General features: G+C 44.2%; 1 protein-coding gene across 1 annotated transcript; it reads left to right on the top strand.

The window, feature by feature from the left end:
• Window positions 1-15,700: 15,700 nt before the first annotated feature.
• LOC101524177 (melanoma-associated antigen B3) lies at window positions 15,701-16,682 on the top strand. Its single transcript, XM_004587946.2, has one exon. It carries the CDS (start codon window positions 15,834-15,836, stop codon window positions 16,599-16,601), a length of 768 nt encoding a protein of 255 aa, XP_004588003.2. The 5' UTR covers window positions 15,701-15,833; the 3' UTR covers window positions 16,602-16,682.
• The last annotated feature ends 654 nt before the right edge of the window (window positions 16,683-17,336 follow it).

Genomic DNA, 17,336 nt, shown 5'->3' with positions numbered 1-17,336 from the left:
TAAGACATGAATTTTATAAGGGGAAAAAGTGTTTTTGTATTATTCACTGTCATATGTTCAATACAGCAAACAGAAGACAGTAGGTACTAAATAAATACTTCTGAAGCAATAAATAATCCAAACATCTTCATAAAAAAGGGTTGAAGCACTAGTCACACAAGCATGGCAGTTTTGGTTAGAGAACTACAAAATACAGTGCCCAGATGAATAATGGACAAAAGTTACATGTCTTACAAACAGCAGAAATCATTTCCAGTTAAAAGTCTTCAGATTATATATTGCACTATCAAGAAGTAAAACTTTAAATTCTCTTTAGAAATACAAAGATAACAATAACATCTAAATTTGTGGAAGAAAATGAGTATTTTCTAAATATCCTGATACAAGTAGGTGACTTTCCAAAACTGATTCATATGTGACAAGAATAATAAAAGGTCCGGTGGAAGCCACAGGAATCCAAGCATAGGAGATTCTGTCTATCGTTACCCAGTGTCTAGTCTCTTCTTTGTAATCTTATGCTGATTGCAGTTGCTCAGCTAAAGTCTTGATTTCCCAGCCTCCCTTACTTCTAAGCTTAACCATGTAGTAACTCCCTGGCCCTATATGTGCGATATTTACATTTCCCCCTTAAAATGAGGGGAATTTTTTCATTACCTCCCTGTTACCACAGAATTATCTTATCCTGCTGCCTAGATTCCTAATACTGTGGCCAGCCATTCTGAGTTACCATAGGTAAGAACAAAAGAGACAGAAAAGCAACAAGATATAAGAAGACCGGATTCCTGTACAATCATATAGTGTTAGCAAATCGCTATTACCTAAAAGAGAAATTTCTATTTAGTTTAAGCCAGTGCTAATTTGAACTTGTCACAGGCAGCAGAAAATACATACTAACAGAACGATTTACGCATGAAGAAAATACAGACATCAAAAGGCCAGAAACTACTCTTACAGTCACTACTAGCAAAAGGTTTTCATGCATTCCTTGAGAGGGAACCTGGAAAGTAACACCAAAACCAACTTAACTGAATTTGTAATGCTTGCATGCAATTATGTCATATTCTTATATATTAATAGATGCTTCCCATTAATTAAAATGTATTCCACTACTTTTATATCATTCCTAAACATTAAATTATAGATGTCTTCTAGGCATTGGTATAAACAATACCGGGTGCTACCTGTCAATGGCAGTAAAGATTTGAGAATGGGAAAAACAAATAAAGGACTTTTTCTACCTATTCCCAAGCCACAATTTTTCATTTATGCACAAACCCTGATGCATACAGGGGTTTTCTTTAAGATTTTTTTTATTGGAAAGGCAGATATACAGAGAGAAGGAGAGACAGAGAGAATGATCTTCCATTCAGGGCACAAATCAGCATCCATATGAGATCCCAGTGCATGCAAGATGAGGACTGTAGCCACTAGGCTACTGTGCTGGGTCCAAAGCACACAGTTTTTTCAAAATGTTGTCTGAATCCAAGTTTCTGGCTGGTTGTCACATGTACTATATTGTTGCAAAACTACATCTGAAATGTTTTAAATGAGTACACTAAATGGCCTGTTTACCTTTCCACCATCTTCCTCTCTTCTTTGTTACCTGTCCTCCATCAAGTACATCAAGTGACTCCTTTATGCCATGGCTCCTGGTTGAATTTGATCAATCAGAGGGGAAAGGAAGATGGCAGGAAAGAAAGGCAGAGGTAGAGGTATTGACCTCCCTAGCTGCTTCTCTGTCTGATCGCCGCTTGTGTCTGCGTGCCTCTACCTAAGGTAACAGGTTCCAAAAGTTGTCTTTTACAGCTACATCAGAGTTTCTCAAAATAATACGCATACAAAACACCTCATCTTGCTCAAATGTAGTTTCTAGTTTAACAAGTGTTAAAGGAAAAAAAAAGACCTTAATTACCCAGGTGATTCAGATTATATTGACAAGAGAAACACAGCTCAGCATGTTCCCCCAACTCTCACAAGGCTCTGGCAACAGCCCCCTTCACTTCAGGCCTGCAGGTGGAAATGATCATTAGTTCTTCCAAGGCACAGGATGAGTCACCATTCCTTATTGGTGTCTTAAACCTTCCTGGTTCTTGCCACCATATTTGTAAATAATGTCTTAATTGGAGTCCAACCAACTACCTTTTGAGAGTGCTGTACAATGGACAAATATAGTTATCTAACACAATCAAAATACATAGATTCTGTGTTTCCAAATTTGGATTCAAGATTGGTTAGTTTTACTGATAGTAAAATATCTTATACAACTATCAAAAATGCTGGCTATTTGAGTACAGGTAAGTTCTGCAACATTCTTTGAATTCTCTCCAGACCTAAATTAGTTTTGCATCCAAGAAGAGTAATTCCTTTAACTCCAGAAAATAGGAAAATTGCTATGCCCTTGGGCATTTGGGAAATCTCTCCTTGTTACTTAAGAGAAACATTTTTAAATCAGAAAAAATTAATCACAAAAACTGACAGGATTCATATTTTGGAAGAAACGTATTCACTAATACACTGTAACTATTTAACACTCTGCTTGGATGGTAGAAGAATATGAGGATTCTTTTACTTGTAGCAGTGATACAAAGAGCCCACCATAGTAGGCTCGAACTATGAACACTCAAAATAAAAGTTCTAGAAAATTTAACAAGCAGCCCTTGCAAGACAGCTAAGTCATTACTAATCATACCTAAAGGCATATGTCATTCCTAAGAAACACATTCATTCATTCATTCTTTACATTCATCACATTCATTCATTCATTACATTTACTAATAAGTAAAGTGAAATCTTGTATTTTGCAATAAACTCTGTTATTCACCTGTCATAAATTGGAAATTCAGACAAAGGGACTGGCACAGTGGCAAAGCAAATTAATCATCCACCTGCAGTGCTGACATCCAAATGATGTCAGTTCTAGTCCCAGCTGCTGCACTTCTGATCCAGCTCTGTGCTTATGATGCAAGAAAGCAAAGTGCAAGACTTTTGGGCCCTGAACTCACATGGGAGACCCAGAAGAGTGTCTTCAGAAGAGTGACTTCAGATCAGCTCAGCTCTGGCCATTGCAGCCATTTGGGAGTGAACCAGCAGATCTCTGTGTATATGTCTCTCCTTCTCTCTGTAACTCTACCTTTAGAATAAAAATAAATAAAATCTTTTATATAATTATTTGAAAGGCAGAGTTAGAGAAAACAGGAAACAGAGAAGGGCAGGGAAGGAGAGTGAGAGAGAAAGAAAGAGAGAAAGAAAGAGAATATGAACGAATCTTCCATCCAGTTGTTTCCTCCCCAAATAGCCAATAAATCCAGAGGTAGGCCAGGATTAAGTCAGGAGCCTGAAATTTCATTCAGGTCTTCCAGAAGGGTGGCAAGGGCTCAAGGATTTGCACCATCTTCTGCTGCTTTCGCAGGCACAAAAGCAGGGAGTCAGAATGAAAGTGGAACAGCTGGGACTCCAACCAGCACCCATATGGGAAACCTGTAGTACAGGCAACAGGTTACTCCACTGTACCACAATGTCAGCCCCAATTTCTTTTTAGTAACAAATAAATCTCTTAGAAGTTACATGAAACACAAATAGTGCTGAAGATAATCACTCAATAAATATTTTTTGTCATAGCCATCTCCTTTCCCATCACATATCACTTGAAGTTCACAGACAGATTCCCTGCAAGATTTATAGGAGGGAGGCTATACAAGAGTTGCTGAGAGTGTTGTGCTGAAGAGGATTAATCTGCAGGTTGAGACATCCACATCCCATGCCGGACTTTCTGGTTTGAATCTCGATGACTATGTCTCCAATCCACCTTCCTAATAATGTACTTAGGAAGGTAATAGAGCATGCTTCAAGTTCTTGAGCCCCTGCCACCCACATGAAGTGGGTGAAGTTTCAGGCTCTGAATTCAGTCTGGTGCACTCCTGGCTGTGAATGACACCTGAAAAGTAAACCAGTGAATGGAAATTCTCTCTTGTTCTGTCTGCCCTCTGCTCTCTCTCCCTTTTCTCCCGATCATTCTGCCATTCAAATAGAAATAAACAAACCCATTTTTAAATAGAGAGAGGGAGGGAGGGAGAAAGGGAAAAAGAGAAAGAGAAAAAAGAGTTCAAGTTTCCCCACTGACTTAGAGTCTAGATCAGAGACCTAATGAGTAGTGCACTCATCAGGAATTGAGAAGCCCGCACACAGAGCTGAGAAGTGAGCAGCCCAGGCAGAGAACTCATAGGTACCTGGCACAGGAAAAATCCTCAGCTCCACAGCAAGGGAACACATGTGGAGCTGAACAACACCTCAGTACACTAAGACTCTGGGAGTCTTACATGTAAAAGCTGAAGGAAGTGGGTTGCTGGGTCCCAGGGCACACAGAGAACTGCACAGATCTCCTGTATGATACTTGTGCTGGAGTAAGTAGTGGTTGCAACTGTTGTGACATCAAAAACCTTGAAAGAGTCTAAGGGAGGTTATGTTTATTCTGACAGTCATAATTACCTTCCTGTGAGGACAGGGAAGAGGCAATCAATGATGCTCAACCTTGGTATTACCCTGGATTCTCATCCCACACTGGTGCACTGACTAAAGTACAATGCCTACTCTCAGCACATACCCCCAGATTTCCACTAAAGGTTCAGTAACTCCATTAAGCCAGAGAGACAAGGTTCAAAGGTAAAACCGCCAAAGGATAAAACCAACAAATTCATATTAAAATGCCCTAGAGAAAAAGAGATAATGGGGCAACATGAATGAGGAAGACAATGACTATCCCAAAGGAACAAAAAAATTAATCTTACAATGCAAAGATGAAGTGATTGAGGAAATGCCTGAAAATAACTTTTTTTTTTAAATTACCATAGGGGTACTCAAAAACAAGAAGAAACAAACACAGAAATTAAGAAAATCAATATATAACGTGAGTAAAAATTTTTCACATCACAGATATTTTGAAGAAAAATCAAACTGAAATACTTGAAAACTATTCAATATGCCAAATAAAAAACACAATGGAAAGCCTTAACAACAGACTCAGAGAGGCAGAATAAAGAATCTCTGAACTAGAAGACAAATCTTTTGAAGACTCTTGCTTAGACAAAAGGAAGGAGAAATGAGAAAAAACAAAATTAATATTCAACTCTTACAGAATGCTATTAAATAACCTAACATACATATCTTCAAATTCCTGAAGGTGTGCAAAGAGACAATGAATTAGAAGTCCTGTTTGACAAAAATAATAATAAAAAAATTATTAATAGACAAACAAAGGGATATTCAACTACAGGACACAGAACACCTAATTAGGCGTGACCAGAATAGTTCTACACAAACATCATAGTTAAGCACTCCACAGTAAAACACAAAGATTTCTGAAATATGCACCCAGTGCTAGACAATCTGGCTATTTAAAACAATTGTTAATGTATCTAAAGAGTGACATAGACTCCAATACAATAATAATGGGAGATTTCAACACTCTTTGTCATCAATGGACAGATTGACTAGACAGAACATCATCAACAACAACAAAAACATACCTAATCTATACCATGGAACAAACAGACCTAATTCACATAAATAGAACATTTAATGTCATAGTTGGAGAACATAAAGTCTTTTCCATGGAACCTTTTCAAGAAAAGACCACGATAGGAGACAAAGCAAGCCTCAACAAATTCAAAATACTTGAAACCAAACTATCTATCTATTCTGACCACCAGGGAGTAAAACTGAAAACAAACACCTCAGGAAATCGAGAAAATATGCAGACACATGGAGACTGAATATCATGCTACTGAATGAATGGTAGGACATAGAAAAAATCATAAGGGAAATTAGAAATTCCTTACAACATGAAGATGACAGCACATTTTCAAACATAAGAGATACAGCAAAAGCAATGCTAAGAAAAAAATCATAGTGACTAGTGATTATATCAAGAAATTGGAAATGCATCAAATCAAATCAATGCATTTCAAGGATCTAGAAAAATAACATCAAACGAAACATAAAACTAGTAAAAAAAAAGTTGAGGCTAAAGCTGTGGTGTAATAGGCTAAGCCACTGTCTACAGTGCCAACATCCCATATGGGCACTGGTTTATGTCCTGGATATTTCACTTCTAATCCAATTCCTGCTTAGGACCTGGGAAGGCAGTGGAGAATGGCAGAATTACTTGGGTCCCTGCACTCACATGTGAGACACAAAAGAAGCTGCTGGTTTTACATCAATTCAGCTTTGGCTATTGTAATGATTTGGGGAACGAATCAGCAGATAAAAGATCTTTCTTTCTGTCTCTCCTCTGCAAATCAGTCTTTCTAAAAAAAAATAAAACAAACCTATACACAAACACAACAATAAAATCTGTGATTTAATCCATCAAATTACTAGAGGAAAGTACTGGGAACACTGGCATAGGCAAAGACTTATTGCAAACGACCTCAGAAATATAGGCATTTAAAGTAAAAAAGGAAACAAATAGGGTTACAGTCAGCTTACAAGCTTCCGCACCGCAAAGTAAACTGTCAAAGTGAAGAAGCAGTCAACAGAATGAGAGAAAAATATCTGCAAACTATAGAACATATATAAGACTAACAGCCAATATTTACAAAGAGCTCCAGAAACTCAACAACAGCAAAATAAACAATCCTGTTGAGAAATGGGCAAAGGACATGAACAAGCATTTTTCAAAAGATAAAAATCAAATGGCTAATAGACAGGAAAACGCCAACAAAAACTACAGTGACAATGCCTATCATTCAGAAATCAAATAAAGAAATAAAATCTGGCAACAACGTGGAAGGAAAGTACACTAATCCACTAATGATAGAAATGTAAACTAGGGCCCGGCGGCATGGCCTAGTGGCTAAAGTCCTCGCCTTGAAAGCCCAGGGATCCCATATGGGCGCCGGTTCTAATCCCGGCAGCTCTACTTCCCATCCAGCTCCCTGCTTGTGGCCTGGGAAAGCAGTCGAGGACGGCCCAATGCATTGGGACCCTGCACCCGCGTGGGAGACCTGGAAGAGGTTCCTGGTTCCCGGCATCGGATTGGCGCGCACCGGCCCATTGCAGCTCACTTGGGGAGTGAATCATCGGACGGAAGATCTTCCTCTCTGTCTCTCCTCCTCTCTGTATATCTGGCTGTAATAAAATGAATAAATCTTTAAAAAAAAAAAAGAAATGTAAACTAGTGCAACCATTATGGAAGAGAGTATGCAGATCTGTCTGAAAATAGATCTACCATATGACCCAGTGATTCCGCTCCTGGGGATTTATCCAAAATAAATGAAATCAGTCCATGAGAATTATCTGTCCCTCATGTGTTTAGCAGTTCAATTAACAATAACTAACATACAAAATCAACCCAGATACTCATCAGCTGATTACTGAATAAAAACATGTGTTAAATACACACTATGGAATACTAAGCCATTAAAATGAATTAAATATTGTTGCTTGCAACAAAATGAACCCAGCTGGAAACTACTATGCTAAGTTGAAATAAGTCAGTCACAAAAAGACAACTATATGATCTCTGATCTGTGACATCTAACACAGAGAGCACAAAAAAACACCATCTCTAAGTGAAATTAACATATTGGAGATTAACTGTTGTATACAGTGCACATTAATACTCCTGAGTAATATTGGGGGTTTCCCTTTTTTCTTTTTTTTAATATTTATCCTCTATTTGGTATGTTGTCATACCTTTATACAATGGAATGTTAAGCTTGTCATTGTGAAGTAAATGAACAAGACATTGTAATAAATTGCGGGAAGAAAACAAGCAGGAAATTAGGAAAGAGGAGTAGAGGAGGACGAGCCCTTATGCTTCCAAATTTGTATATTCAAAAGATTAAATGTACTCCGGGCCGGCGGCATGGCCTAGTGGCTAAAGTCCTCGCCTTGAAAGCCCCAGGATCCCATATGGGCGCCGGTTCTAATCCCAGCAGCTCCACTTCCCATCCAGCTCCCTGCTTGTGGCCTGGGAAAGCAGTCGAGGACGGCCCAAAGCTTTGGGACCCTGCACCCGCGTGGGAGACCCGGAAGAGGTTCCAGGTTCCCGGCTTTGGATCCCGGCTTTGGATCGGCGCGCACCGGCCCGTTGCAGCTCACTTGGGGAGTGAATCATCGGATGGAAGATCTTCCTCTCTGTCTCTCCTCCTCTCTGTATATCTGGCTGTAATAAAAGTGAATAAATCTTTTATAAAAAAAAGATTAAATGTACTCAACTCACGTAAACAAAACATCAAGAGCTTGCAAGGTTGCAGCATTTCCAAGGAAAAATTTCATTAAGGGCAAAGGAGATAAGTTTAAGACCTGGACAAACGCTGACTGAGCAGAAAAAGCCAACACTGAGGGTTGTGCCAGAACTTCTCTCTTCTGGTGGTAGACCAAGAGGGTGAGGCCTTGAGTCCACCATCAAGCTCACTTCTGCAAGGAATTTCTCAGGGATGCACAGGCCATGCAATACCAAAGGGGGGGGGGAGGAGTACCCCACGAGAATGCGCACTGAGGTCACAGCCAAAGTGTCTCGGGCTCCGAACCAATCAGATTGAGAAATCTCCATGAAAGTGAGGGACCTGTGCACCGCAGAACAGAGGGGGCGCCAGGGCTGCTGAGCTGCTCTCCCGCCTGAAGGCATTCACTCTGAGCCAACAGGGTTCACTTCCTGTTTGCGTGCATTTCTCGGAGTGGGAGGAGCTTACCTTTTGGCGGCAAGCTGGTGGAGAGCGGGCAAGGACTTCCAGACTCCATCCATATCAAGGTGAGCTAATGGCAAGAAAGAAAAGAAATACACTATTCAGTAGGGGGCCGGGAGTCCAACCAAACCATAGTGCTGCCGTTCTCGGTCCTGAGAGGGCGCCGTTCTCGGTCCTGGGAGGGCACCGAGCCAGGGAGTAAGGTGGGCGGGTAGAGTGGGTGGTGGCCATGTTTGCTCATTGCTACCTTCCTGGGGAAGGGGCGGAACTGGTAAAAGGGGGTGTCGTGCAGTTTAGTCAGTGGAGAGACGAGGAACACCGGGAAAAGGAGAACTCTCAGGGGAACAAACGCACAAAGGCCACATCTGCCCCTCCCCATTGTTTAAATATGGCACCGGTGAATGTTCATCCTCCTGTCCTTTTTGACCACAGCACTGAGCGGGGAACAGACGTGGGACGGACTCTATTCCTCAGTACTGAACATGGCTTTGGTGAATGTTCATCCTCCTATTTAACATACCACTGAGTGGGGAAGAGAGGCGGGATGACCGCGTCTCTGGTCCCCATTGTTAAAATATGGCATCTGTGAATGTTCATCATCCTGTTGTTATTTAATATAGCACTGAGCGGGGAAGAGACTCAGGACGGTTCGTCTGCCCCTCCCCAATGTTGAACATGGCTTTGGTGAATGTTCATCCTTCTATTTAACATACCACTGAATGGGGAAGAGAGGCGGGATGACCGTGTCTCTGGTTCCCATTGTTAAAATATGGCGTCTGTGAATGTTCATCATCCTGTTATTTAATATAGCACTGAGTGGGGAAGAGACTCAGGACTGTTCATCTGCCCCTCCCCAATATTGAACATGGCGTCAGTGAATGTTCATCCTCCTATTTAACATACCACTGAGTGGGGAAGAGAGGCGGGATGACCGCGTCTCTGTTCCCCATTGTTAAAATATGGCGTTGGTGAATGTTCGTCCTCTTGTTCTATTTGACCAGAAAACTGAGCGGGAGGAGATGTAGGACGTCTCCGAATCTGTTCTCAGATATCTAACATGGCGTCAGTGAATGTTCGTCCTGTCGTATTTGACCACAGCATTGAGTGGGGAAAAGACGTGGGACGGCCCTGTCCTGTCCCCAGTATCTAACATGGCGTCAGTGAATGTTCGTCCTGTCCTATTTGACCATAGCACTGAGCAGGGTGACAGACGTGGGACGGCCCTGTCCTGTCCCCAGTATCTAACATGGCGTCAGTGAATGTTCATCCTCCTGTTGTATTTGACCATAGCACTGAGCGGGAGGAGATGTAGGACGGCCCTGTCCTGTCCCCAATATTTAACATGGCGTCAGTGAATGTTCGTCCTGTCCTATTTGACCACAGCACTGAGCGGGGGAACAGACGTGGAACGGCCCTGTCCTGTCCCCAATATTTAACATGGCGTCGGTGAATGTTCATCCTCCTGTCCTATTTGACCACAGCACTGAGTGGGGAACAGACGCGGGATGGCCCTGTCCTGTCCCCAATATCTAACATGGCGTCAGTGAACGTTCGTCCTCCTGTCGTATTTGACCATAGCACTGAGCGGGGAAAGACGCGGGACGGCCCTGTCCTGTCCCCAATATTTAACATGGCGTCGGTGTGTGTGTGTCCTCCTTTTATTTAGCGTAGCATTGAGGATTGGAGAGACACAGGACGGCCCTGTGAACTGCCTCTGAATACTTCAACATGGTGTGGGTGAATGTGTGTTTTCCTGTCCTATTGGACCACAGCATTGAGTGGTGGAGAGACGCAGGATGCCCCGTCTGCCCCTCCCCAAAATTTAAGCATTGCGTAGGTGAATGTTGCACTCCTGTCCTATTTAACCATAGCACTAGTCAGTGCAGAAACTCGGGAAGGCCCGACTGTCTCTCCCCAACATATAAACACAAAGTCGGTGAATGTTCGTTTCCTGTCCTAGTTAGCAGGATGCCCCACCTGCCCCCCAGCCAATGTTTAAACATGGCGTGGGTGAATGTGTGTCCTCCTGTTTATTTAACAGCATTGAGCAGTGCAGAGAGGCAGGACACCCCGTCTGCTCCCCAACCAATATTTAAACATGGTGTGGGTGAATGTGTGTCCTCCTGTTTATTTAACATCATTGAGGTGAGGAGAGACAGAGGACGGCCCATCTCCATTCCCAAATGTTTAACGTGGCGATTTAACATGGCGATGGTAAATGTGTGTTCTCCTATCTTATGTAAACATAGCAGTGGGTGGCACTGACACTCGGGAAGGCCCAGCTGCCTCTCCCCAGTATTTCAACATGGCGTCAGTGAATGTTCGTTTCCTGTCCAAGTTACCATAGCACTGAGCAGCGCAGAGAGGCAGGATGCCCCGTCTGCCCTCCCCAATATTTAAACAAGGAAGTCCTCCTGCCCTATTTACGCATAGCATGTGAGTCAAGGACAGACACAGGACGGCCACATCTCTGTTCCCCAATGTTTAACTGTGGTGGATGAATATCTGTCCTCCTGTCCTATTTGAACACAGCATTGAGTAGTGGAGAGACGCAGGGTGCCCCGTCTGCCCCACCCCAATATTTAAACATGGCGTTGGTGGATGTAAGTCCTCCTGCTCTATTTGACCATAGTGCTGCATGGTGGGAAATGCAGCTTGGCCCTGTCTGCTCCTGAACAAATACTCAAACCTGCACTCGGGTGAATGTCAGTTCCCTTTTCCTGTTTGACGGCAGCACTGAGCAGTGGAGAGCCACATGACAGCCCAGTGTGTTGATTCCCTATATTCAAAACTGGAAGTCCAATCAATGTGAATCTTTTATCACAGAGCTTTGAACATTTAGAACTTAGGTCCTGATTATACCACAGCTATGTACAGTAGATATGGAAGACTCAGCCTCCGTGCTAGGGGGGGAGGGCAGGAGTTTACTACCCCATTGTGGGGCAGGGGAATGTAACAGGGTCACAATATCCCATGCCCCTGAGATTGGTACACTATGAGAGGCCAAGTGGGCTCAGGTCACAATGACATGTGCCCCCGAGACTGGTACACTGTGGACGGCTGGGGCTGTACTGTGGTCACAAACACCTGGACCCTTGATATTGACATCCTGTTAGTGTCTAGGGTTCTGGGGCAGGATGTGGATGACAAAGACCTGTGCTGCTCAGATTGGTGCAGGGCCTATCAGATTTGTATGATGAGGGGCTAAAAGTAGACTGATGTGTCTCACAGAGACCTTGGCCGCAGAGATTGGTGTAAGGGATGTGGCTGGGGGTGGATTGAGTTCATAATGACCTGGGACCCTAAGATTGGTACCCTGTTAGAATTGGGGGTTCTCAGTTTAGACTATCCTAAAATCTGCCAAGTTCAGCAAAATTATGCTTCAACACTATAAACTGATAAATACTAAAATGAAAATAGACATGAGACACCTGAATAGTACCCTATAGCCATTTTAAGGTGTATAGCAGCCAGTTGTATATAAACTAAAATTGAAATGTCAATGAGGTAGTCACAGGATGTGGTTAAGAACTTGCTTTTTTTTAACATATTGGTTACTCAATACCATGTAAATTAATTCCAAAATGTTGTAAATTGTCATTGATGTTATGTTGTGGCTTTTAATTGATCGGGATGATATTCTGCCAGCTCTGCCTTCAGATCAGAGATGGTCTCCCCAAGACACTATTGAATTTACCTGGACAATAAGATGGTAGACTGTATGCTTGGTATACTCTTGCAATGAAAGAAGCATGACTGAATCTGAAATGTAATACAGCAACAAGGTGGAGGAATCCACCATGGGGGGAGGGCACAGGGAGGGGTTGGGGGATTCCCAGAGCCTATGAAACTGTGTCACATAATGCAATGTAATAAAATAAAATATATATATATATATGTATTAAAAAACAAATGAGCAAAAAAATAATAAATATAAACATAACATTTAAAAAAAAAGAATTGGGGGTTCTAGGAGAGGATGAGGATGACAGAGACCTATACTTCTGAGATTGGTCTAAGGGGGATGGCTGGGAGGAACTGACATCACAGATACCTGTGTTCTTGATTGGTCCAGGAGAGTGGGACTGTGGTGGACCGACCTCAAATACCTGCACCTATCAGATTGGTACTCCATGAGGGGCTAATGGTGGACTGAGGTCACGGAGACCTGCGTCCCTGAGATTGACAATGGAGGGCAGAGTCCTGCTGGAGCTGAGGCTAACAGTCATTCACTTTGTCCTCCAAAGAGTCAGGGACAGGGATTATTCAATGTAAAGGATGGGCAGTTGTCTGCATTACACAAAGAACCCACTCTACGGTGGGGACCATTCTCAGTATGGCAGACATGACACCCTGGAGTCCTCCATTATTGTCACCTGGAGGAGGGAGGAAGACAGATGCATCCTACTATACTCACTGAACCACCAAGTCTTTGTCAAGCTGACAGAATTTAAAGTTGTTTTCCAAATATGGATATCAACGTAGAACTAAAAACAAACCTAGGACCCTGAAGATGTCAATCAGTACCTCAGACTGTAACCTGCTTTTTCATTTTTCAGTTTGGGGTATCCAGGCCAGTGAGGCCAGAGAAGTCCACACTCCATTCTTGTGGCCTCCTGTTGGGTGAGTTTTCACTTTCATTTATTCCATTATTTCTACCTTCCAGTAACCCAGCAAGTTGCAGCCCAAGGGAAGTGGGCATCCTGTAATTAGCCAAGGAAGAGACAAGGGATTGCCGCTGAGTCCTAGGAAGGGGAAGCCCCAGTCAAGTGGGTGCCCCACATATTAATCAAGGGAGAGACGAGTGACTGCCACTGAGTCACAGCAAGGGGAGGCCGTGGTCAAGTGGGAGCCCACAATTCAGCCAAGGGAGGGACGAGGGACTTCTCCTGAGCCATGAGAAATCTGCAAGAAACACTCCTGACAGCTGTGTCTGTACCTCCCCAATTATTCAAGCATGGAGTCGGTTGAATTTGAGTCCTGATAGAAATCTGAACATTTAGAGGGTCCAGGGCCTGAATAAAACAGAACTATGGGTGGGAGAAGACTAACACTCTGCCTCAGATCTGGGTGGGAAGTAGGTGTGTACCCCGAAGCTGGGGATGACAAAGCCCTCACTGCAGAGACTGATGAATGGGGTGTGGCTGGGTGTGGACAGGGCACAAAGAGCTGGGCTGCTTGACTACCCTGTGAGGGCTAGGTTGGAGTGAGGTCACAGAGACCTAGACCACAGAGCTTGCTACTCCATGAGGCAGGCGGGGTGGACTGAGATCCAAAAACCTGAGACCCTGAGACTTTTACCCCATGAAGGGCTGTGGGTTTGGAGTGGTCACACAAGTGCATCTGAGATTGGTACATATGTGAGGGGCAGGGAGAATGCGCTCACAAATACCTGTTCAACGGAGATTGGTAAACCTTGAGGGACTGGGGAAGGTGGAGGTCACATAGACCTGCACCTCTGAGATTAGTAAACTGTGAGGGGCTGGAGGTGAATGGAAATCACAAACATATGTGACTCTGAGATGGTACCACTTGAAGGGCTGGAGCAGGACTGATGTCAGACAGACCTGTGCCCCTGAGATTGGCATGCCCTAAGGAGCTGGGCTGGACTGAGGTCACAGAGAGCTTCACCCCGAGATTGGTAAGCCCTGCAGGAATCAGGTTTTACTGGGGCCTCAAAAACCTGTAACTCTGAGATTGGCATGCCCTAAGGGGCTGGCAGGTCTGAGGTCACAGAGATCCTCACCCCTGAGATTGGTTCGTCCTGAGGGGCTCATGTTGTACTGAGATTCACAGATGCCTGCATCACTGAGATTGGTATCTCTGTAGCAGCTAGAGGTGGATGGCGGTCACAGAGACCTGCACCCATGAGTCTGGGATGTGCTGAGGTGTGAGGGATGACCTTAGGTCACAAAAACCTGTTTCCCAGAGATTGGTATGCTGTGATGGGTTGGGGGACACTGGTGTCGGGTTTGTGGTCAATGGTAGCAAAGAGCATGACGGTTATCTGGCTATCTGCCATGGGAAGGGTCTCAGGGTTTGGAAGGCCTTGCTTGTCAGGGGAGGTCCTTAAGCCAGCAAAGAATTCATTCTCAGCACAGCCAACACTCAGTGACTCTTGAAGATGCAGGGAACCCAATCCCTACAGCCTGGAAAGTTGGTACACTAGGGATGCTTTTGGAAATCATTTAGTCATCTCTTCCTGTGGCATATTATTTGTGGTTGTCCATACAGGATGGGTGGGCCAGAAGGGATTGTGGTGGGAACTGGTGCTCATAATGGTAACAAATTTTTCTTCAAAAAGAGAACTAATATTCATAGTAGAGTAATTTCCCAGAAACAAGGTGAGACTCATGATGTATAATGGGAAGGCTGACGAGAGGGGACCCCAGGATCCATCCTCTATTCTCCATCAAGGAGGTTATGACAGGCGAGGTGGACTCATATCCACCTAGAGAGTCTCAGGTGATTCAACAGTAGCACTGAGTTCCAGGCCAGGTCAGGGGACCAAGGAAGGGTAGAGCCACTCAGCCACCAAGCATCGCAGCCCCCATCTAGTGCATTCAGCACTAGGAGGTCCATGGCTAGCAGCATGGGGCTCCCTCTCACTTTGTATCAATGCCATCTTTAGTGCAAGGGTAGACACACCGGGCAGCAGAAAAGAGGTATTCCCAACAGTAAAGAGATGACCATGTGACTCCCTGAATGAGAACTACTTTCCCAGGCAGATCATGGGAGGAGCAACCCTCCTAACTCTCAGGTAGCCCCTGGCAGCAATGCCAAGCAAGGAAGCGCTCTCCCTTCAGAAGGAGCTCACACCCTTTCATTCTCTACCCTCTAGCTGCCTGAAGCAACTCCTGTCCTGTCCACACTCCTCTTTCTGACCATTCCCAACCAGACATGCCTCGACGCCAAAATAAGCACAAAACCCATGCAAAACGCCGTGAGAAGCAAAACGAAACTCAGAGGTCTGAGGCTACAGGAGAAGCAGCAGCTGCAGCACAGGAGTCCCCACCCGCCCCGCAGCGTGGGCCTATTGCTCACTCGTGCAGCAGCTCCCAGGAGGAGCTGCAAGGTGCAGCATCTGCCACTGCGACTCCTGCAGGTGGTTCTTCCTCTAAATCTGATAGCCCTACCACTATCCAAATGCAGGAGTGGGAAAACGTCTTCAGGACCCTTCTCCGCTCTGACAGCTCAGACAGAAACATAAGCATGATGACCCTGTTGCTGGAGCAGTACATGCTGTACAAGTTCAAGATGAAAAAGCCCATCCTGAAGGCCGACCTGCTGCAGATTATCGACCCCACCTATGAAGACCGGTTTGATGAGATCCTTAAGAAAGCCTCTGAGCACATCAGTGTGGTTTTTGCAGTTGAAGTGAAGGAAGCCGACTCGGACGTGCCGTCCTACAACCTGATCAGCAAACTGAAACTGCCCAACAACGGGAGGGTGCGTCCTGGCAGGGGCTTACCCAAGACCGGCCTCGTGATGGCTATCCTGGGTATGATCTTCCTAAAGGGCAACCGAGCCTCCGAGGAAGACATCTGGAAATTGCTGAACGCGATGGGAGTGTACGACGGTAGGAGGCACTTGGTCTACGGAGAACCCAGGAAGCTCATCACCAAAGATTTAGTGAGGCTGCAGTACCTGGAATACCAGCAGGTGCCAGGCAGTGATCCTGCATGCTACGAGTTCCTGTGGGGTCCAAAGGCCCATGCTGAAACCAGCAAGATGAAAGTCCTGGTGTTTATGGCCAAGCTCAATGATACCGTTCCTAGTGCCTTCGCACCCCAGTATGAAGAGGCACTGAGAGATGAGCAAGAGAGAGCCCGAAGCCAGCGTGCAGCTGGTGCAGCTTTCCAGTCCCCACGTCCAGCGTTTTCTTCCACCTGTTCCTATCATCCGAAGAAATAAAAACCACATGCATATATGGTGTGAGGAGGGGAATCTCCATGTGAAAAGACTGTATAGTAAAATAAGTGGATGATTACAATGGGGGGGAGTTAAATGATAACTCATTGATTCCTCTGATTTCTTCCAGAGTCTTGTTGTGTAAAGCTGGAGTGTAAGAGTTAAACGATAAATTGTTACTTCCTCTGATTTCTTCCAGAGTCTTGTTGTGTAAAGCTGGAACATAAGAGTTAAACGATAAATTGTTACTTCCTCTGATTTCTTCCAGAGTCTTGTTGTGTAAAACTGGAACATAAGAGTTAAACAATAAATTGTTACTTCCTCTGATTTCTTCCAGCATCTTGTTGTGTAAAATCAAATGATCTGTGTTGTTCCTAGTGTATGCTGTAGAGTAAGCAATATTAAACCTTTGCAAATGAGACTTTACGCATCCTGACTCTTCACCCATCATCAATGGAACATCTAGCACTTACAAGGCTCCTTGGTAGGAACGGGTGCCAAGATAAGGGAGACCAAGGCCCTGCAGTGAGAATTTTGAGTCCTGCAGGCTGTGGCTATACAAGGAGTATGTAGTGTAACACGCTGAGGCGTCTAACTACAATAAGACGAGTTTCTGGGGATGGGGGTGTTTCTTATGAGAGCAGTCAGCTGTAAATTTCCTGAGAGAGTTCAGTACTTTGGAAAACTTGAAATGCCCAGTGAGATGTCATCTTTCATTTATGATGTGCACTAGGCTAG

Source organism: Ochotona princeps, chromosome X (genome assembly GCF_030435755.1).
Source record: "Ochotona princeps isolate mOchPri1 chromosome X, mOchPri1.hap1, whole genome shotgun sequence".
Lineage (NCBI taxonomy): Eukaryota > Metazoa > Chordata > Mammalia > Lagomorpha > Ochotonidae > Ochotona > Ochotona princeps.
This window is presented reverse-complemented; position numbering and strand designations above follow the sequence as displayed.

Coding starts and splice junctions, on each gene's coding strand:
- LOC101524177 (XM_004587946.2), top strand. CDS start 15,834: ATGCAGGAGTGGGAAAACGTCTTCAGGACCCTTCTCCGCTCTGACAGC.